Source organism: Rattus norvegicus, chromosome 11, assembly GCF_036323735.1.
Source record: "Rattus norvegicus strain BN/NHsdMcwi chromosome 11, GRCr8, whole genome shotgun sequence".
NCBI lineage: Eukaryota > Metazoa > Chordata > Mammalia > Rodentia > Muridae > Rattus > Rattus norvegicus.
The window spans coordinates 50987066-51010449 of NC_086029.1; the positions used below are offsets into that span (position 1 = coordinate 50987066).

The window sequence follows — 23384 nt, forward strand, 5'->3', positions numbered from 1 at the left end:
AACCAGGATAGGCTACTTTTCTATCTGGTGATCCAGCTGCCTTCACCAGTACTCCAGTTATAGAGTGCCTTTCTTCCTCCTCCTCTTCCTCTTCCTCATCTTCCTCCTCCTTTTTCCTTCTTCCTCTTCTTCCTCCTCTTCCTCTTCTTATTCTTTTAAATTAAAAGAGCTATTGCGGGTTGGAAAGATGGCTCAGTGCTTAAGGGTACTGACTGCTCTTCCAGAGGTCCTGAGTTTAATTCCCAGCAACCACATGGTGGCTCACAACCATCTGTTATGGGATCTAGTATCCTCTTCTGGCCTGCAGGTGTACATGCAGAGAGAGCACTAGTATACATAAAAATACACAAATCTTAAAAAAACAAAACAAAACAGCTATTGCAGTATTCTAGTTTTTACTGAAAAAGAGCAAACAGTTGTGATTCTAATGTAAAACATGAACTGCTAACCAGAAACCATGCAATTTAGTAGAGTGTCATGGTCAAACTTCTCCACAATGGCTGTAACCCTTCTACAGTGAAATTCTCTTACTGCCAGTAGTGCAATTTAGACATCTGGTTGGCATTTGGTAGCAGGAAATATTAGAATTTCTAGTCATGTTTGCCCTTTAAGCTATGCCTTCATATCTGTAGGCAGTTTTCACATTTCTGTTGTTTTTAGTATTGTGTCTTTATTTAACTTTTCAGTACTTGGTCATAATGTACTTAAAGGTAAATCTGGTTGTGTTGGGTATGATGTGACCATTGCCATCTCTGTGGCTGGATTCTTAAATCTTGCTCTAGATTTAGGGAGACTTGTAGTGAAGTCTATTCTACCCCATTGGCATTTTCACTTCCTTCTCGAACCCCTGCAACTCATATAATTGCTTTTTTGATGGTGACATCAAATTCCCACAGGCTATCTTTATCCCTACCCCCTACTTTTATTTACTTCTTTTTTTCTCCAAGAGAATATTTTTAAATAATGCGTTTTCAAGGCAACTAGCATTTTTGTTGTTATCTGATCTGTTCTGCTGTTCCCGTCTTCTATTGCGTTTAAGCATTTGTTAGATGTTTTTAAGAGTAGCTTTAACGCTGGAGAGCTGGCTCAGTGGTTAAGAGCACTGACTGCTCTTCCAAAGGTCCTGAGTTCAATTCCCAGCAACCACGTGGTGGCTCACAACCATCTGTAATGGGATCCGATGCCCTCTTCTGGTGTGTCTGAAGACAGCGACAGTGTATTTATGCATAATAAATAAATACATCTTAAAAAGAATAGCTTTACTTTGATGTTTCTCTATTTAGGTATTAAGTTGCCTCTCTACACTTTCTTGAATCTTACCAAATTTCCCCAAAAGTACTACTTTACCTCTTTTCATCATGCTGCCTGTTTATATTGTTTTTGTCAGTTTTTGTCTTATTTTATCCATTAGATGTAGTCATGATTCTGTGAAGATTTCTTGTACCTGATATATGAAATAGTCTGTGCATAAACATTAGGTATTTCTCCCAGGTTTTATTCTGTGTCTGTGTCTACTGTTTAAGAAATTCTAAGGGGCCGGGGATTTAGCTCAGTGGTAGAGCGCTTACCTAGGAAGCGCAAGGCCCTGGGTTCGGTCCCCAGCTCCGAAAAAAGAAACAAAAAAAAAAAAAAAAAAAAAAAAAGAAATTCTAAGGTTTGCATGAATCTGTGGGCCTTTCTGGTGCTTCACCACTAGATGGCATCCTAAGTCTGGCTTTATTACAGTTCTGCTGTTGATTTTGTTGTTGCTGCTGCTGCTGGTGGTTCAGCTCCCTGATTCCCTAAGCCACATTTTGTCACTTATCTTTTGTAGGTATGTAGTTCACAATGAACTAGAGAAATGCCTCAATGTATAATTTGTCATTACAAACGTTACTCCAAGGTTCAAGTCAGCCCATGTGGCTCACCTCCAGTCACTGGTCTGTGGTCAGGTACTAGAGCTAAACCTGGTTTTGAGCCACACAGGAAAGGACTAAGCCAGGCTCTTACTTGGTGGCTTGATGCATCTTGGTACATAGTTCCCTTCTCTTTGCTTAAAGCTCAGCACCCCATTTACATCCATTTTCGAGTACGTGTGTATGGGAAGTGCACGAATCCACTTGGCAGGCACACTTGTGGATGTCAAACTATGACTAGCAGTAATAGCGATCTCCTTCCAGCATGCACATCCTGCCGGTCAACTTTCAGGTGTTAGTTGTGTCCTCCCTCAATGCCTCTATGGCTCAAACTCATGTTGTCAGGCTTTTGGGACATACTCCTTTACCCATTGACCATTTCAACAACCCAGTTCCTCTCTTTACTTGCCTTGAAGTAGATAGCTGTTCCCTCTTGATTTGTCAGGGAGGAAATAGAATTGGTAGTTTCATGGTTAAAAATACTGAAAATCAAGATTATACCCAGAGCCCACAGCCTACTGAGACCATCATAGCTTAGGGACACTGAGACCTACATTGTTATATACTGTCTGTTCCTTAATGGATTTATTTCCACCCATGGTTCTGAACATCTATAACCATCCACAAGAGATATTGGCAAGGTTAGAAGCTTAGCTGATGGTGGCATTAAGGCAGGTATAGGACCTCGATTCATAGGGCACTGGCCTATGGATTGGGATGGTTAGAATGTGCTCACTTAACAGCCTGGCACTGAGTTCTTGCATCAGTTTTAAAATGATATTAACAACCTCAGCATTCCTCAAATGCATTAAATAAAAGAAATCTAAACCCTGCCCTGGGAGCAGTTTTACCAAGAGCGAGCCCAGATTTGAACTCTCTCTTCTCTCTGTGTGTGTCTTCCATCATTTCCCCTGTCTGTAATCTGTCTGGGTCTAAACCTGTGCTTGCCTAACCATTTCCTGTCTTGTCTCTTCTGTGCTTGTGTCCAGGTCTGTGCCCCTAGTAAAGAATGTTGTTCTGTATTTATTTGAACAGCGCAGAAAACGCATGGGAAGGGAGGGGAATACAGAAATTTGAACAGGGTTTTACAAGGGATGACCCTTTACAATTGCAGCTGACCCCACTAAACAGTGCTGCAACCATTGTTGCAAACATGGTTGGCAGCCCACATCCAGGACACTTCCAGGATTCATTGGGAACAATTGCTTTCTAAGGTTGCTTTCAGCCTATTTCTATGTTTCCTCATTTATATAATACACACACACATGTGTTACTTGTAGGTGGGGGACATGGATGTCATATATTTTAAGATTGAAGCTATATATTTGCTTAGATTATAAAAGATGATCACATAGGAAGGCTACAAAACAGTTAAGACTAGTCATTACCCTTTTTGTGTTTTTCTTTTTTAAAATTTTTTAATTGCGGTTCTAATTTACATTTTAAATCAACTTTCCCAGTTTTCCCTACAGTAATCCGATATCTGTCCCCCTGCCCTGCTTCTATGAAGGTTCTCCCTCACCCACCCACGCACTTCTTTCCACCTCACCTCCTCACCCTGACATTCCCTACACTGGGACATCGAGCCTTGACAGGACCAAGGGCCTCTCTTCCAATTGATGCCTGACAAGGCCATCCTCTGCTACATATGCAGATGGAGCCATAGGTCCATCCCTGTGTTCTCTTGGGATGGTAGCTTAGTCTCTGGGAGCAGTGGGGCATCTGGTTGGTTGGTATTGTTCTTCTTATGCAGTGGCAAATCCCTTGAGCTACTTCAGTCCTTTCTCTAAGTCCTCCATTGGGGACTCAGTTCTTAGTTCAGTGGTTGGCAGCGAGCATCCACCTCTGTATTTGTCAGGCTCTGGCAGAGTCTATCAGGAGACAGCTATATCATTCTACTTGTCAGCGTGCACATCTTGGCATCCCCAGTATTGGCTGGGTTTGGTGACTGCATGTGGGATGGATCCCCAGGTGGGGCAGTCTCTGGATGGCCTTTCCTTCAGAGTCTGGTCCACAGTTTGTTTCTGAATTTCCTCCTGTGAGTATTTTGTTCCTCCTCCTAAGAAGGAGGGAAGCATCTACACTTTTATCTTTGTTCTTCTTGAGCTTCATGTAGTCGGGAATTTATCTTGGTTATTCCGAGCTTTTTATCCACTTATCAATGAGTGCATACCATGTGTGTTCTTTTGTAATTGAGTTATCTCACTCAGGATGGTATTTTCTGGTTCTATCCATTTGCCTGTGAATTTCTTGAAGTCATTCTTTTTAATAGCTGAGTAGTACTCCATTGTGTAGATGTTCCATATTTTCTGTCTCCATTCCTCTGTTGAAGGACATCTGGGTTCTTTCTAGCTTCTGGTTATTATAAATAAGGCTGCTATGAACATAGTGGAGCATGTGTCTTTGTTATATGTTGAAGCATCGTTTGGGTATATGCCCAAGATGGGTATAGCTGGGTCCTCAGGTAGTTCAATGTCCAATTTTCTAAGGAACCTCCGGACTGATTTCCAGATTGCTTGTACCAGCTTGCAATCCCACCAACAATGGAGGAGTGTTCCTCTTTCTCCACATCCTCACGAGCATCTGCTGTCACCGGAGATTTTGATCTTAGCCAGTGTCATTTGAGCTTTTGATCTTAGCCATTCTGACTGGTGTGAGATGGAATATTTTTTACTTATTTATATGAGTACATTGAAGCTGTCTTCAGACACAGCAGAAGAGGGCATCAGATCCCATTACAGACAGTTGTGAGTCACCATGTGGTTGCTGGAATTGAACTCAGGACCTCTGGAAGAGCAGTCAGTGCTCTTAACCACTGAGCCATCTCTCCACCCCTACTTTTTATTTTCTTAAATGCAAGTCAAACAGACAGGCTCAGTACCTTGTACTGAGTGTTAAGAACTTACCTTAAGTTACCAGTCTTAAGTAACCTCCAAGTGTATTGTTAGCGTTGTCTGTGGCTTAGCAAAAGGTAGTCTATTTTGCTGTGGGAGATTTGTTCACAGTAATGTATTGTCACAGTTCTAAGGCAAAGACCTTTGCCCCCTTTTTTGTCTTACCTCCTAGTGGGAGGGCCCTGTTTTTTGTGTGTTTGTTTATTTGCCCGCTAAGGGTGTATGTAGAAGGAGTGTAGTTAGTCTCTGGACTCTCAGGCAGTTTCAACACTGCCCCAAGGCAAAGTCCTGTGCTCAGTTTTCTGCTTGATTTCCAGGTGCTTAGAGCCTCATGTCTCCAGCTCTGCTTCCCAAGGGTGGAGAAGTGGTGCCTGCCTTGCTATCCCAAGTAGTAGCCTAGGTGTGAGGGCTGCAAGACTGAGTTTCTGGTGCATGGCTTCACTGGGGCAGGCCATGCTACTGGATGTCAGGTCAAAGTCTGGACTTTCTTCCTTTCCACTGCTCCAATGGGAGTCTCTCCTCACACTGTCTAGAATTGGAGGGATGTTGACAAGGACATCTCTTCTTTTTTCTGTTTCTTTGGTGCATCTTCTCATACTATGCGAAAATCAGACACTCTCTCCCCTGGCTCTCCAAGCCCTTCAGAGCAGTGTCTCTTTGGGAAGCCCACCATAGAAGAGTCTTCTTCAGCCACCATCCTGTCCTCAGTTTTCGTCACACTTAATCACAACAGCTATGCAGGTATGATCCCTATTTTACCAATCCCCATGAAGACACCAACACCAACACCAACACTGTCACAGAGCTAAGTAGCCTTCCTAGGCTCAGTTCTCTGACTGGGAGCTGGTGTCCTTACTCTTTTCTTTAAATATACACTGTATTACCTTTGTTCATTTAAAATGGATGCCTTCTACCAGCAAGGAACTTAACATACCTAACAGAATTCATTGCTTACTGTCAACAGCTGGTACTTCAGGGGAAAACTATGTGAGCTTCGGTTGTTCTGCATCTCTAGGAATCTGTACGTTTACAAATTAAACTTGACTGAATAAATGCAAGAGCTTCTAGGAGGGTGTGAGGCACAACATTGCACGAATATTTTATAAAGTATGTATTTATTTTTGTTTTTAAAGTTATCATAATGTTTACCTCTGAGCCATATCTCTGAAACATTGATTTTTCTGAAGTTTATTTGCTAAAGAGTAGAATTTGCCAATGACATTGCCTTGGAGTACTTCGGAACTTTTTAATCCTTCATATTTAGGTTATCTTCTCTGTAACGAGTATGATCGCCTGAGAGGAAGATGGCTGAGACAGACGTTGGAATCTTTCATCCCACAGCCTTTGAGAAATGTAATTAAAGTGTCTGAATTGGATGGCAGAGAAGTGGGGGATGCCCAGCCTGCGACGTTTGACAAGGTACTTTTATTGTATGTGGAAGCTGACAGACTCCTAGTGATCCGGCATTGTGCTGCTCTGTTGTTCTTCTCCTTCTGCTTCCCCATCGTACACTTTCTCAGGCTCTGGGAGATTCGATAAAGTGGATGTGCAGGCATTTTTCATTTGATGGTTACTATGGTTCAGTGGAAACAGTGATGTTGGGTTTGGGGATTATGGAAAGTTATTTTCTGGACCTCAAAGTCACTCTGGAAATGAGTTACCTTTTGAACCATTATAAGGAAAAAAATTGTACTTTTTACTTTAATTCATTAACATTTTATATATTACGGTATGATAGGTGAAGAAAGGTCATTTCAGTAAATTAAAATTGAATTTTTAATTCTTAAAAATAAACACTGACCCTGGGTTCAGTCCCCAACAGTGTAAAATTTACTAGGGCAGAAAAAAAAATACAGTCTCAGTTTCTGAAGATTGGTAACTTTTGTCAGTTTCATCTGTAGTCATGCAGAATATTAAGTACAGCCGGGGGTGATGGCACATGTCTGTAATCCCAGCACACAGAAGGGCAGAGTCAGGCGGATCTCTGAGTTCTAGGTCAGCCTGGCCAAGGCAACACAGAGAAATCCTCCCTTGAAGAACCGAAATAAATGAATAAACAAATAAATAAAATAAAAAAGAATGTCATTGCATTCCGTTAATAGCACCAGTAGGTGTTTAGTCTGCTCAATTCTGTCTCTCCACTGAGACAAACACTGAAATTGCAGAGTTTTCTGTATCGGGGACAAATACATAAAAGGACTTAGCACGTCCTATCCCGGGTCCCTACGGTGCTGGTTTCATTTACACACTGTTTGTCATATGGCAGCTCCACATACCTCCCCTAAGAATGTTTGCACTCTTTTTTCTCTAGGTGTTAGTTGATGCTCCGTGTTCAAATGATCGAAGCTGGCTGTTCTCCTCAGACTCTCAGAAAGCTACCTATAGGATTTGTCAAAGGAACAATTTGCCTGCCCTCCAAGTAGGACTCTTAAGGTGAGGACTGTTTATTCAAACGTGTATGTGGGTTCCCCATATAATTTAAATACCTGCAGTCAAGCGTGTCAGGAGGGCAAATGGAAAACTTCCTGGTTCTGATTAATTCTCCAAAAGATGCAAACAACAAACTCCAGGCGTCTGTTTAAGCTGTCACCCTGCACTGCCTTCTTTCTCAGTGTGTCTACAAAAACAGGAAGGGTTTGGCTGTGACTCAGTTGTTTTTCTGTCTAGGTTTGTCCCAGGCCAGGGGCTTAGCCTGCTGTTTAACCAAACTGGAGTAGTCTTCCATGGAAGTAGTATTGGACCACATCATAGTTCGGTAATTTCCTGGAGAATGAATCTCCTAGGAAGACATAAATACTTGTTCACATTTGTCTCCCTCAAGTTTTTCTTCATTTTTTCCTATGCTGTAAGCAGTGAGGTTTCCAGGGAATATTTTATTTCACCTCTCATGAAATTTCCTTCACTATGTTTTTTTACATATATATTTATTTATTTTATGTATATGAGTACACTGTAGCTGTCTTCAGACACACCAGAAGAGGGCATCAGATCCTGTTACACATGGTTGTGAGCCACCATGTGGTTGCTGGGATTTGAACTCACCACCTCTGGAAGAGCAGTCAGTGATCTTACCACTGAGCCATCTGTCTAGCCCCCACTATTTTTTTAAATTGTTTTATTTATTTACATTCTAAGTGTTGTCCTTCTTCCTGGTCTCAGCTCGAAGAGTTCTCCACCCCATTCCCCCTTGTCTTTGCCTTTGAGAGGGTGCTGTCCCACCCATTCTCCTCACCCACCCAGAGACTAAACCACCAACCAAAGAGCATTCACAGGCTAGTCTGTGGCCCCCGCCGTGTATGTAGCAGAGGGCTGCCTTTACTAATTTTCATTTCTGCCATTACCTAATCTCTTTGGATTTTCTACTTTATTTAATGCGTTTCTTCTCACTTTGTCTCAATTTATTGTTTTCTGTTTGCTTCAGTTTTACAAACTTTTTCTTATTAAAGCTCTAAAATATCCACTAATTGTTAAATGAATACTTTTTTATCTTAGTTTTACTCAACTCCCTCTACTTTTGAAATAAATTTGTCTGGAATTTGAATTTTTATTTCTTCTTGTGTGTGTGTGTGTGTGTGTGTGTGTTTAGGCATGCACATCGTGATGCATGGTATGTGTATGGAGGTCCCTGCAAGTCAGTTCTTTCTTTCCACCATAGGTTCTAGGTATTGAACACAAGTCATCAGGCTCGCATGGCAAATGCTTGTCAGACACCTCACCTGCTGAGATGCGATAGGATATTAAGGTTCCTTCTTTTGTTTCTTCCTTTCTTTGCTTTCTCACGGTTTGTTTGTTTTCCGCACTGTGTTGCTATGTAACCCAGCCTGGCCTCCACTTTTCAACCCAGTGCTTCAGGCTTTCCAGTGTTCAGATTATAGCCATGAGTCATCATGTCCAGCTAAAATGTGCTTTTAAGTATAATTATAATATCTGGAAATACCAATATTCTAAGACGATGATGTTAATGGTATAAGCCTCTTGGGCACACATCCAAGCACATACCAGGTTTCTTTAAGCCAGGTCTAACCACTGGACTTAAGTTTGTTTTAAGTGCCTGTAAACTTTCTGCATCAATCTCTGTGTATGTAAGTATATATAAAAATACATTAAAACTAGCCGGTGTTGTTGTGTGCATACGTACTGTAACTTGTAGTCTTATATGTAGTATTTCAGAGCCTCTGCATATATCTACTTTCTCAACTTCTGTGGACTAGAGGAACAGTCCATTGATTCTGCTTTCTTTTTCTTTCAAAAGAGTTTCTTTCTGCATACTGTCTTTAGTCGCCGTGGACTGCTATCATAGTATTTTTCTTGATTGAGTTTGAATTTTCTTCCAAAGTATATGGTGCCAGCCCATAGTCTTACTTACGGTTACTTTGGTGACTGCTTCCTCCGTCTTGAAATATTCTCTTCTCTTGACGTTTGTGATTATGGTTTCTTCTTACTTGTGGTTGTGTCCTCTCTATATTTTACCTTTCTCCTCTCACAAAACTTTGTTCCTTTAATCTGCTAATATCATTTTTGTCTGATAGTTTCAAATGATATAAAGTGCTCTATTGCAAATATATATCTAAATTGACATTTCTTCCTAGCTGTGCACTTGTGCACTCAGTAACCTACCAGATGCTCTAGAAACATTTGCCTCAGTTAAAACTCATATTTCTAATGCTTTATTAGTCCCACTGCCAATGGCAAGAAAATAAAAAATGAAAGCAGTCTTATCTGTCTGTTTTCTTTCTTAGTGCCGTTCTGCCATGTCTTTGCCTAAGTCTGAAGCCATCCTCAGCCCCTCCATTTCTCCATGTCCAATCAATCACTAAGACATTTCAGTTGTAACTGTCACACGTCTGTCAATTCTGTCCAGTTCTCTCAATTCTTCACAGCCTCTCCTAGATACAGCCAGTATCCATCACGGAAGTGACTTTAGCTGGCTTCTGACAGTCCTCCAGTGTGTGCTCTACCACTTCCTGGTGCAGAGAAGCCAAAGTGTTGCACCTGACATGGAACCTGAGCCCTTCCGTCCATCCGGGTAGTCTTCAGTACCTCCCCTGAGCCCTCCCCGTCCATCCGGGTAATCTTCAGCACCTCCCCTGAGCCCTCCCGTCCATCCGGGTAATCTTCAGCACCTCCCCTGAGCCCTCCCGTCCATCCGGGTAGTCTTCAGTACCTCCCCTGAGCCCTCCCGTCCATCCGGGTAGTCTTCAGTACCTCCCCTGAGCCCTCCATCCGGGTAGTCTTCCGTACCTCCCCTGAGCAGCAGGACTTCCAGCTCCTCAACACAGTAATCAAGGACACTCTTCATCACCCTTCAGGGTCTTAGGACTCCATGTAATGGACTCTGGAAAGCCACACCTCACGTGCAGCTCTCAGGGCTGAGGTCTTCATTCCCTGTTTATTTTGTGTTCTGGTTCTAACTTTTCCTTCCACCTACTGGTCTTCAGAAATCGGCTTTACTATGGCTTAAGCAACTCACGAAGACTAGGACTGATATCTCATGGTATCTTCACTTATTTGAAAAAAGATTGTGTGTGTGTGTGTGTGTGTGTGTGTGTGTGTGTGTGTGGTTGCTCTCCACTAGACCTTTACCTCTGCCTATCTCATTCTTTCAATAAGATTTACCTCTGCCTATCTCATTCTTTCAATAAGACTTTAAGTGTCTTGGAGAACAGAGTTTTATTCTCAACATAGTGGCCAACATATAAAGTAGCTCAGTTAATAATTGTTTAAAAACAAGTAAATTGTAAAATCTGAATATTTGAAATCCATAGGTATAATTACTCTGGCCAAAGTCAATCTGGTCAAAATAATCTTGTAATCATTATTGCGCTTCTAGGTAGGCATAGTAAATCATTTTACATAATATATTGATTATTATAGCTTTTATCTAGGCATGCACGCCTTTGCTTTGATTTTAATGTCAGTTTTTCCATGTACTGGATGTTGTGATGCTGTATCATTTCAGTCATTATGAAGATCATTCCATAATGCCAGTCACCTCCTGTGACACAAGAGCTGAAGCTCGTCCTTAGGTAGCAAACCACTCTCTGTCTTCTTAACTCTTTGAACAAGATGGCTTATGCTAAAATAGATTGACAGCGCACAAACGGAATGTCAGTTTTCAGGTCCTCATATGTCGCTGAGAAAGACCATCACTGCAGCTGTCATCCACGCTCTGCTCTGGGCACAGGCGTGCGGGTTTGTAGCCTTGCCTCCGATTCCTAAGCTGCTCTGGGGATAGACTGACTGGAAGCTGCTGATGTTGGTATCTGACTAAGTGATGATGACGGAAAGGGCAGAGAGACATAAACCATAGACACTTTCTTAAAAGGGTCTGATTTACTGATACAGAAAAGTCTTGGGGTTAAAAAGATAAAGCATACCACACACTCTTTCCTTATCTCATTTTCCACTTCAGAAAAGAAAAGGATTATGGTAATTTTTTATATCACAGATACCACTATCATTTGCAAAGGAGGGTCTTTGGCCACTGTTTTTAATTTTTTTTTCATTTTTATTTTTTAAAGAAAGTATAATCATTTTCTCCTGTAATACGAGATGAATGGATTTCTTTTTTTTCAAGCAAAAAAGCAAAAATGGTATTTATTCAGCCTTCAGGAAATTAAATAACAAAAGCCATAACATGACATGTGACTGAGCATGTCCAAGCACAATAGCACTTATTAATCGATATAAAAATAGAATTTATTATTCCTAGTTTCTCTTTTCCCAACTTTTACTGCATGGATGTTATTAGAAGCCTGAGCTACCCAGCCCTACCATGAGATTACGGTTCCACAGGGAAAAAGTTTCTATTCTTGGAGGCCTCATACGACTGGATCCCTCAGGACTTTTGCACTGGCACTTTCATGAGGAAAACAGGCGCTGTCTGTCAGAGCACAAGGTAACCTGGCTCTGGAACTCTTCAAGTTTTCTAAGCTCTCCACAGGACAACAGTTCTAAGCCATCAGTGATCCTGGCAGCCACGGCCCCATCGACCTCAGTAGTAGCTTCCTACACTGCACCAAAACTGGGACTAACACAACTCGGTCCGTTGGTGTGGGAAGATAAGGAGCAGCAGCTGCTAACTCTGCTCAGTGAACACCTTCGAGGAGTAGCCAAGTGTGCTGCCTGTCCTCACCCAGCAGCATACAACAGACCTGGAGCAAATGAGCAGGCCACAATGAACCAAGCCCCCAAAACAGAGGCAGATTTTAGTGAGCCAGGGCCACAGGTAGGCCCTTTCTGGGAGAATCTTATGAATCTCCTGAGGTACCCCTGCCCAGGGCAGAGAACAAAAGAAGCAGGCTTTCCAGCTACAACAATGTTGCATAGAGTTTAAGCTGTGCAGAAGACTACAGCTGAGAAGACAGCATCTCCAATATCTAGAGGGGCAGTGCTTGCCCGCTGGACCACACTCCTGGAGGACTTAATGCAGCTGTATGAGAGTTGCCCAGATGTCATTGCTGGGGAGCTGAGAAAGGACCCATCCTTGGGGAATGGAATTGCCTTTAGGATGATAAGACAGCACCAGGTACTGATCCCAGTCATGCCTTATCTGAATGAGCACAGGCAAGGAATGCTCAGCCTGAGGTAATATCGACTTTCAGAATGGCTGCAAGAGGTGAGCGAGTGGGAACTCATCTGGATTCCGGAATAACTTGGACTCGATTTCACGTTTCCGAAGTAGAAGTTTCTCTTTCTCTTTTCTCTGTTTCTTTTCCAGTTTTCTTCTCCTCTCTTCCTCCTGTTCTCCTTCTAGCATAACTCGGAGGGCTCTCTCTTCGGCTTCATACAGTTCAGAGCGCTTTTTAATGAGCTTTCTCAGCCACTGAAGATGGTGCTCAAAGTCTCATCTGATGCAGGAGGACAGACCCCTTTCCTTGCTGCAGTTTCTTTTCTCAGTTTTCTCAATTTCTCCAACGCGCGCGGAATGTCCACCATTCTTTTGGTGTCTGATTCCTTTTTCCTTACTTCAGCTAAGACCCCATCAGCAGCTGCTTTGAGTTCCTGTTCCTGCTTCCTTTCCTCCACTTCCTGCACGCACTTCATCCTCCAGTGGTCAATCTCCTGCTCTAGTTCCAGGGCCTGCGCGGCCATTGCCTCTGCTCAACCTCACTTTCCAGGGCCCTCTCTCAAAGATGCAGCCAGAAGGGGAGGCTGGGGGGGGTGGGATCTATGCAATTTACAAGAGAGTAAACGGACAGGATGAGTGTTGGCCATGCATAAGTCCTTGATTGCATATGTAAAGAGCAGTTAGGGCAAAAGGAAGCATTTGTACTATGGAGATAGTGCACTTGCCCTGTGCCTCAGGCTGGGATTCCATAAATAAAGAGGGCTGAAGCAGGAGGATGATACTTGAACTATCCATGGATCTTCCCAGAACTTTAAAAACTGATTCCTTAGATTTGCAATATTCATAGGGTGTAGAATTTTAGCTTTTGAGAGTTAATAGTCTACAGTCATATATTACCATTCTTTGATGTTGTACATAAATGAAAAGCGATCTTTTACTTAGTGGAAGATTTTTATCTTAATTTCTAAAGGGAACTATTAGTAGATGTGCAAGGCTTTTGGTGTTTTGTTTTGGTTTTTTTGTTTTGTTTTGTTTTTTATGTGGTGAAGATATCTTTTGGTGCTAAGATCAAACCCAGAACATGGATGACATGATACATTACTGCAATAAGATACCTATATTTTTGTGATAAATCATACTCTTCCATTAGCAGTTTCCCAACCCCAAATCATGTAAACTTCTCCTGCACAAATATCAGAACCACTTTCTAAAAAGATGTCATGCTTATCACTTTCAGCTATTTCCCCACTCCAGACTCTTCTGAATACACTGACAAGGGCTAGGCAAACCCTTTACAACTGAAGCGCTGTCTTCAGTTCTAATATTCTCTTATAAAATCTTTTGAAAGCAATTCTATATGCATTATATAGATGCAGTGTTATATGTAGTCATGACAATTTAATGTACTGTTTCTAGCATTGATAGCCAAGAGCATAAAAAGCCCAGTGATGGCAGAAGTCAGGTCCCAGAGCATGAGCTCACTGCAGACTGAGAAGGGACCCTGGCTTACATGAAAATCTCTGTTGGAATTTTCAAGGATGATGATCCAAGGTATACAAAATTCCACCACACAAACATCCCCTAAGCTATTCTTAGATTATCAGAGTGAAGAGCAGGAATTAAAGGAATAATTGAACATAATTCAATTTTAAAGTGTACCTCAAAATCATTTCTGAACCAGTAATTGCCAGTGTGTGCCATGTGTTGTACATCTATATGATAGAATTCTGTCACTCCAAGTACATGTCAGTGTATTCAGAAGAGTCTGGAGTGGAGAAATATGCTGAAAGTGATAAGCATGACATCTTTTTAGAAAGTGGTTCTGATATTTGTGCAGGAGAAGTTTACATGATTTGGGGTTGGGAAACTGCTAATGGAAGAGTATGATTTATCACAAAAATATAGGTATCTTATTGCAGTAATGTATCATGTCATCCATTTCCTAGAAGAAAATCAATCACACATAAAATACTGACCCCTTCTGGTTTTCTTTTCTTACTACTTGACAAGTAAAATTGAATTTAAGAACTCATTGAAAGAGGAAGCTTAGATTATTGGGTAATGTTTTGAAAATTTGTATAAATCATCCAGGTAACAAGTCTTAAAAACTGGTACACTGACAGCAAGAATTGTTTTAAAAGAAGCAATAAAAAATCACTAACGTTTATTCTCTGATGCCCTTTAGCTGGGCGGTGGGACTCCTCGGGACTCCTCATGACTTGGGAGTACAGGTCTTTATCATTTATCAACAGGGAAACCAAAAGTGCCAATCCAGATATTGGAAGAAGAATAATAGTCGTAGGCAGTATGGTTACATCAGTGTGGGAGGATTCTTTCACTGTTCCTGTTATGAGTTCCTATTCATCCACTTTGTGTGTTGTCAACACATGCTTGTTCATACATGTTTAGAACAGAAAATGGAAGCAGAGTATTCTGCCAATAACAGTAACACTGAGTTTCTCCTGTGTTCTGTTTTTTTCCTCCTCCTTTCTCTTTTAATTTTATAAGTTAGAGACCAGAGGTTCTGAGGTTGATCATCTATGATTTGACAAAGTGAACTTTGTTTTTCTTTTTGGACCTGAGTTCTAAGGTTCAGGCTCAGGAAGATATACCTTCTCGGTTCCTGCACTGCTCCTGATCCCTACACCCACATGCCCAGCCCTTGCATTTGCCCTTTTTACTGGAAGCTATCAGAATTCCATAGTAAATGGAATTATAGAAAGTTCAGGATCCCTATCCTTATGTTGCTCTTATGTTTCACTCACAAATGACAACTTTCTGTGGATTTTGTTACTTAAAGTGTCTGTAGTGCTATTAAATGCAATCTTAGTACGGACTTTATCAGTATTTATTAATTTATCAAGTATTTATTAAATATCTACATTGTATGGCACATTTGTAAACAGTAAAACATGTACTTCTAATGTCATGAGGGAAACGATGGAAAATGTAATAAAGATTGTACTAGAGAAAATAGCTAGAGAGCAGATGAGGCAAGTAAAGTAGTCCCACACACATACAAATGTGTGTGCACAGACACTCACACACATGCATGTGCAAATAAGTATAATTTTAAAAAGAAAAATGGGGCTGTAGCAGTGTTTACTATTAGTTTATTCTTTTCCCCCTTTGCTTGCGTTGTGCCACACGTGCAGGTATGGGGCAGATTATAAAGCTTTGGGTTGTAAGATAGAACTGAGGTTATCAGGCTTGATGGCAATAACTTTGCCTAGAGAGCAATCTTACTGACCTAATGCTTGATTACTCTTTGCCAAACTGTTTGTTCTACTCAGACTGCATACAGTTTTTTCTATTGTTAAGGATTAAACCCAGGACCTTGCACATCCCAGGCAAGTGTTCAACTACTGGCCCTTACCCTGAGCCTCTACTTATTTAAGTTAACTGCACCTTTGACTCATATTTAGTTTAAAAGTTGTATTATGTAACTGAAAATAACTCATTATTAGGAAACTCCTGAAGTAATCTTTTTCAGTAATGTGATTTCATTTTATAAAAATATTTTGTTAATTCATTCAGAATTTCATGCATTATATTTTGAGCATATTCAATCCCAGTTCTCTCTCTTATCTTCTCCCAGACACACCCCCACCTCCTTCCTTCTAAGAACTTCATGCCTCCTTTTTTAATTCGTAACATTCTGACTTCAGTTGGTGCTGCCCATTTACTTCTGAGGCCATCCACTGTAGCTTGGTTGACCTACGAGAAGCCATAACCTTAAGTAAAAGCTATCACTCTGCAGAAGCCATCAGGAGTCCATAGCTCCTTATTTAGGGGTCGGGATTCATGAATCCCTTCCTATACCACAATAGAATGTTAACTAGCTTGATTTGTGTGCAATTTCCTGCAAGCACCCACACTTTGTTTTATGTTTGGTTTTTGGGTTATTGTATTGTTTTATGAGAGACAGGATTTCTCAGTCTGGAACTTGATGTCCTAGAACTTGTCCTATAGACCAGGCTGGCCTAGAACTCAAGTATCTGCCTGCCTCTGCCTCCTGAGTTCTGGGATTAAAGGAATGTGCCGCCAGGCAGCAAGAGCTTGTTGTTGTGCATTCAAGAGTGCAGTGGTCATATCAGGACCAGAAGGTATAGTTTAGCGCTGGTCCTTCCCAAACTCTGGCTCTTACACTGTTGTGCATCTCTTCCTCCATGATGACCCCTGAGCCTTGGGAGAGCACATGTATTCATGGTTGAGCACTGTCTAGCACTTACGTACTTACTCTGTGGCCTTTGACCAGTCAGTTTCCGCATTCCCCATTCACTGGTGATGTCTGAGAGACATGCCAGTACATGGATATAGAAAAGGAAAGTTAGAGGCAGCAGATGCTGACAAGGATGGTTGCAAATAGGAGACCTTCATTACTTTTGGTGGGAGTAGAAATGAGTGCAGCTACTGTGGAAATCAGTGCGGTGGGTTCTCAGAAATGAGAAATTGGTCTATCACGTGGCCTAATTATAACTCTTTTGGGCATATCTAATGGACTCTGTTTCTTACTATAGGACTTAAATGCATCCATGCTCACAGCTGCTCTATTCACAATAACTAGTACATGCCTGCATATCTATCAATTGATGAATGGATAATAAAAATGTATAAATACAGTGCAATTTTAATTAGGTAGAAAGAAAAGCAAAATTATGAAATTTGGAGGTAAATGGATAGATCTGGAAATATTTATTATACAGAGGTAATCTAGACCCAGAAAGATAAATGTCATGTTTTCATTAATATTTAGATATTGTCATCTAACCTTTGTCAGTGTCTATGCTTAATTTGGAATATCTGTTAAACAGAGGAAAACTGAAAAAGATGGGGAATGGAAAAAAAATCTTGTTTGTTTTTGTTTTTTTTGTTTGTTTTTGTTTTTTGTAGTAAGGGGAGAATAACTAACATTAAAGATGTTTGAAACCTATTATTTTATAGACTGTGTGTGTGTTTGTTTCTCTGTGTCTGTCTCTAATTCTCTGTCTCTGTCTCTCTGTCTCCCTTCCCCCCGCTCTGTGTGTGTACTTTTCGTATAGAAAAATTTAATTGAGATAACCCAGAATAGGGGATTATGCTAATCCCAGAATCATAGGTTGCCAAGTAAAAATTTCAGTGATAAGTGTGAGATGCCTCCTCTTGAGATTTTTCGTCATCGGTATCCAAGAGAACCCCATAATAGAACAGGCTATTCCCATTGCTCTTAGTCATCTGCCAAAACTTGATATTAAAACCATATTGCTGAAGACCACGTATACTAGTCACAAGATATGGAAATATCAAATATGTACTGACCAGAAAATTTTCTCCCTCGTGGCTACCTCTCATAGGACTGGAAAATGCTATGTAGGCAGCTGGGGAGGGAGATGTCAATACTCTTATCTAACTATGAACTCCATGAACTACAATAAAGACCAACATGACAAGATATTATGCCCATGGTTATAGTAGTTGTACAAATGTTGTATGAGTGGCTACTATTAAGCTTCTTGATAGAATTTAAAGCACAGAAGGAACCACATGCCTTGTAGAGTAAATCTGTCTATGGATTCATGGTTGGGACCCTCAAAGGCCCCATGGGTGAATTTTAGAAAGATTTGTTCTTCCATGTAGAGGATAGATACTCAGGAGAAAACAGAGGAAAGTTAATTAGGAAGTATGGAAACTTTCAAAATGAGTGAAGATGATCAAGCAATTCAGTAAGGGACATAGGTCTTGTGTGCTCATCTATACTTGTGAATGTACATGCACCTATATGTCCTTATATGTAGAGGCCAGTGGTTAACATCAAGTAACTCTATTCTCTTCACTTTATTTTGGTACAGAATTACTAAACATAGGCTTTATCAATTCAGTTAGGGTGACTAACCATTGAGCTCTGGGGATTTACCCAGCACTTTTCCTTCAGCATTGAGGTCACAGAGCCATGCTACCATGGCTTTCACATGGGTGCTGGGGATCAAACTCTGGTCTTTATGCATATATGGCAAGCATCTCCGATTTCCACAAAGATTTTCCAAGTAGAATAGTAACTATGTAGCTCACCTTAATTTATGAAGCTTGTAAGATACTATTCGTATCAACAGAAGTTTAAGTTATGTTTCCATAGTGATTTGAATGCAGATTTGAACTTGAAGTCCTGACTCAGCCTTCTGTGTACCTGGGAGTACTGGTCTGAATTATCAGTATATGCTTGCCTTTTTCTGAGCATTCTTCTACTTCACTCCAGCTCTGGCTCTTGTATCCTCCATCCATTTGATTTTTAGACAAGGCCTTTCTGAGTTGCCTAAGCAACTGACCATTCTACGTGTGCTTCTCACGGGGCTGGAGAGGTGGCTCAGTGGTTAAGAGCATCGACCACTGCTTCCAGAGGTCTTGAGTTCAATTCCCGGCAAGTACATAGTGCCTCACAACCATCTGTAATGGGATCTGATGCCCTCTTCTGGTGTGTCTGAAGAGAGCAACAGTGTACTCATAACATAAAAGAATAAATTGAAAAGAAAGAAGCGTTGTCATAACTGTGCTGTACTGTGCCAGGCTTTGAATATTCTCAAGTGCAACTTGGTGTGCCATATTCTTCTTGAAAGATCTCTTTACTAGGAACACCTTTCTTTACCTGAGGGATGTGAGCAGATTAGTGCGCCCTGCTAATCACAGCTCCCTGAAATGCTTCTTCTGTCAGAGTCAGGCTTGGCACTTGACCCTATTCCACCCTTCACTATGGATACCTGACTTTTCCATGCTGTTGACCTAAATGGGTTCACTAAGATTCCATCACTAAAGTTTGCAGGCTTTTAATTATCTTATAATCTGGCCACTGCAGGAGTCAAATGACTTCTTTCTTTAAGAGGAGATCAAAGTTTTTCTCTAAAGAATTATTCAGGTCAATGTGACTCTCTGTTCTGTAATGACATAGGGATTTCTACAGCATCGATTCAGGGAATGTCTTTAAAGACAGTGTTCTACATATTGGTTCAGGGAATATCTGTAAAGACAGGAATTCTGCATCGCTGTGTGAGGGTATATCTATAAAGACATTGGGTTCTACAGCACTGATTCAGGAAACATTATATAAAGACAGGGTACTACAGTATTGTTTTAGAAAGTCTTAAACGAGTATGTAAGATGACCTTGAAAGCTCCTTAATCTGTGTAAATATTTCTGCCCGGATGGAAGCATATCCTGGGACTCAGAAGACCATTTCTTATTTGAAAAATAAAATTGGAAAAATAGTATTTCAAAATCATTGCTAAACAGTTCTGTTAACCAACATGTTTTGTCATGAATCCATTAGTTCTGATTGTTTTCTTATTTTAGAATGTTATACCTGTTTAAGAAATGCATTGATCAAATCTATACCTTTGTCTCCTCTACCGAACTCCTTCCAGAAACACAGATGCACACACAGAGACCTTCCCAGAAAAACTGTACAGTCACACACTCAAACACACACAATTAACTTTCTCAGATATACCCTATAGTCACACACACACACACACACACACACACACACACACACACACACACACACCCTCCCAGAAATACTGCACAGTCACACACTCCAATACACACACAATTAAATATCTCAGATATACCCTGCAGTCACACACACCCACCCACACAGAGGCACACACATACACACTCTTAATTTGCATACTTTAAAAAAATTTGCCTTTTTTGAGCACGTGAGATTTCATTTGGTAGATCAAAGACCCTATCTTGGAGTTCGGCAGATTTAATGGTGTCCTGCCACATTTAGATAATTTAGGCAGCGTAATCTTACATTTATTATATTTAGTTTTAAGCAGTGAAGTTTTAATACTTACCCCTTCCCCATACACATATTAATGAAGTAATTAGCTTTGCAAGAAATACACAAAATGAGATCTTCAAGTGGAAATTGGTAAGAAGTGTGCGAAAGTATGTCCTTTGTGATCTGCTTCAGGAATAGCTGATGCCATTGCTCTGTTCTACTAGCACTGTGTAAGAAATATCCCTTCTTCAAGGTAAAAAATTCCTGCCAGAAGAGATATGGGAATTATCTGTGTTTTCGTTTCTTATACTAACAAAAGTCTGGCCAGTGGGCATGGTGCTTTTGAAAATAGCAAGCTTGGTCGTGTTTCTTTCTCTTTCATAATAAACAGTTTCCTATGTAGAAATTTGATGAGTTACTATGAGCACAGGGAAGGGTACCCTCAAGACTTGTAAAATAATACTTTTAAAACTGATGATAGCACTGAATAGCTATCAACCTAGAAATTTCTGTGCTCTGATGTTTACAGTACCTGACACTTAATTTCAAATCTGCATTTATTTGACAGATTGCACATGAGCCCCAACTTTTCACCTTAATGCTTCTGTGGTAGCAGCGTATAATCACACAAGGGCATTCGACTTGCTTTCTTGCCTAGATGCTGTTTTCAGGCGGCAGCAGTAAACTGGTAGACAGGGAATGGGGGTGATGAGAAACAGGCAGTAGGGAAGGAAAAACCTGAGAGCCTGTGCAAAAGGACAAAAGCAGGAAGACTGGAAAGGAAAACTAGAGGCAAAGTGTATACAGACCCAGGCTAGAAAGGGAAAAATAAAGGAAAGAGCTCCTCCCCCAGTCCCAGGGTAAAACAGAGATGGGTGCAGATGAATTAGACACTTGGGCTGGAGGAATGAAAGGCACAAAACAGAGATTTAAAAGGGCTCATGAGAATCAGTTCTATAGTTTGACAGTTTTTCAAATTATAGAATAGTGATTAAATTGATTCTGTTATTCCATCAACTTAGGTATAGTCCTTGAAAATGAATTTATTTTCTCCCTTTTAGACCAAATTGCCCTCTCCACTATTTTTAAATATATTCTCTTAGATATCTCTTTTCTTTTTTTTTTTTTAAAAAACATTATATATATTTAGTATATATACACTGTAGCTGTCTTCAGACACATCAGAAGAGGGCATCAGGTCTCATTACAGATGGTTATCAGTTACCATGTGGTTGCTGGGATTTGAACTCAGGACCTCTGGAAGAGCAGTCGGTCTTCTTAACCGCTGAGTCTCCAGCCCCAGATGTCTCTTTTCTTAATAAAAAAACAAGACCTAAGATAATTGGTATTGAGTAATTTAATTGTATTTTCGGTACCACAGATCTCATTTTTAAAGCAATAATAATTTTTTTTAAATGGGGTCCAGTTACTTAAAAGAAGTTACCAAGTAGAGACTGGAGGGATTTCTCAGTAGTTAGGAATGAGCGCTGCTCTTGAAGAGGACTAGAGTTTGATTCTTCCCACCCATGGCAGATGGCTTACAACTCCTGATAACTCTAGCTACAAAGGATCTACCGCTCTCCCCAGGCCTCCACAGGTCCTGCTCATATATATTCAAATCTACAGAAAGTCAACCACTTAAACACATGATTAAAAGTAAATCTTTCAGAACAGCCACAATACCACTTTACCAGGAAAGAGGCCACGTTGCTTTAAGTAGTCCCCCCACCCTATTACTGGTTGTGTTACTTACTGTGGTACTCAACATTTTTCAGTTCATATAAATTGTTAGAAAAACCATTTTTTTTTCTCCAGGTGAAGCTTCTGGACTTTCTTAGAGGCTGCTTGAGCTGTGCTTTACTCTGACTTTTATGAATGGTTTACTGAAATTAAATTCATTCTTATGGTTGATGTTGAATATTTTCCTCATGGTCTCCCTCTTACAATTCATTCATATTGGGTTATATTTTAAAATTACAAGCTAAGTTTAGTGGCTTGCATGGAATCTATACCAGCCTGAATACCAAGGCAGATATAGTTTTTTAAAACAAGATGCTGTCTTGTAATAGAAGCAAAACAAATGCATGGGCACATGCAGAATGATTATAACATGAGGGGAAACACTGTTAATTAAGGTCTTATTGTACCATGATCACACAGGATCACTCCTCTGAGCTCGGCATAAAATGGAAGATTCCCTTTACCAGCAAGGCCTCCTGTTCTTTGACCTTGTCTGGGGAACACTACCCAGCCCCATACCCTCTACAAGAGAAAGGCCAAGTAGTCCTTGGCCAATTTACAAGTTCAACTTCCTCTTTCCCACCTAGCAAGTACCTGGAATTCTGGAATTTCTGGAATGTCTCTCCATACAATTGAGGCATTCATAGTACTTTAAACTCCAGCCATAGATTTCATTCCCTGTGAAAACTCCTTCCCACTTTCCAAACTTCATATATAGTCTTTCCCACAACTGTTCCAGCCTCCACTTCATCCTTCCAACTTCGTTTACAGCGGTGCCTGGACAAGGACATGGAACCACAAATGGTCCCCAACACACACACACACACATACACACACACACACACACACACACACACCACATTAACATAGTCATTATTGTTTGGAGAAAATATACTAGAGGATTTCATGGACAATACGTTAAGCTTTCACAGACTGCACATTTTGCAGTGGTTTATGACCGATGAATCAGTGTTCACCTAATTTAAAAAAATCCATGTTTTGGGGGAGAGGGTCTTACATATTCCTTAGAACTAAGCATATAATAAAAGCAAAGAAGTGTAATGTATATAGTTGTGGGACAGTATCTGTCTGGCTGCCTGGAAACATAGAAATTCTATGTTTGGTTAGAAAATATCTCCCCAAGTGTTTCTACAGATATAGTCCGAGATTTAAGTCTCATCCAGCTACAAAAGGTGGTTACATAGCCTCAAGCTGAGCAGCCTGACAGCACGTGAGATGGAAGATCCTATGTTGGTGAAGAAGGAGACTTCCGTCTTACTTATGGTTTCCATTGCTATGAAGAGAAACCATGACCACAGCAATGCTTATGAAGGAAAACATGTTATTGGGGATGGCTTACAGTTTCAGAGCTTATAGTTTATCATCATGCCAGAAAACATGGTGGCATACAGGCAGACATGGTGCTAGAGAATGAGCTGAGAGTTCTACATCTTCATATGTAGATAGAAGAAGGAGACTGTGTGTCACAGTGCATATAGCTTGAGCATAGGAGACCTCAGAGTCCCAAC

The 23384-nt window shown here is 40.7% G+C and overlaps 1 protein-coding gene across 14 annotated transcripts in view; it reads left to right on the forward strand.

The window, feature by feature from the left end:
• The window catches only part of Nsun3 (NOP2/Sun RNA methyltransferase 3), a 102180-nt gene that overhangs the window by 26879 nt on the left and 51917 nt on the right, over positions 1–23384 (forward strand). For 10 of the 14 annotated variants that reach the window (XR_010055930.1, XM_063270215.1, XM_063270220.1 and 7 more), the window contains 3 exons: positions 5402–5530; positions 6054–6208; positions 7101–7222. Coding sequence is in view for 13 of the 14 variants with exons in the window: in XM_063270215.1 (XP_063126285.1) it covers positions 5402–5530; positions 6054–6208; positions 7101–7222 (406 nt within the window). In the remaining variant the exon portion in view is untranslated. Of the gene's footprint in view, positions 1–5106; positions 5154–5401; positions 5531–6053; positions 6209–7100; positions 7223–23384 lie in introns of all 14 variants that reach the window. The other 4 variants (NM_001427314.1, XM_039088812.2, XM_039088814.2 and 1 more) reach the window with 2 other exon arrangements.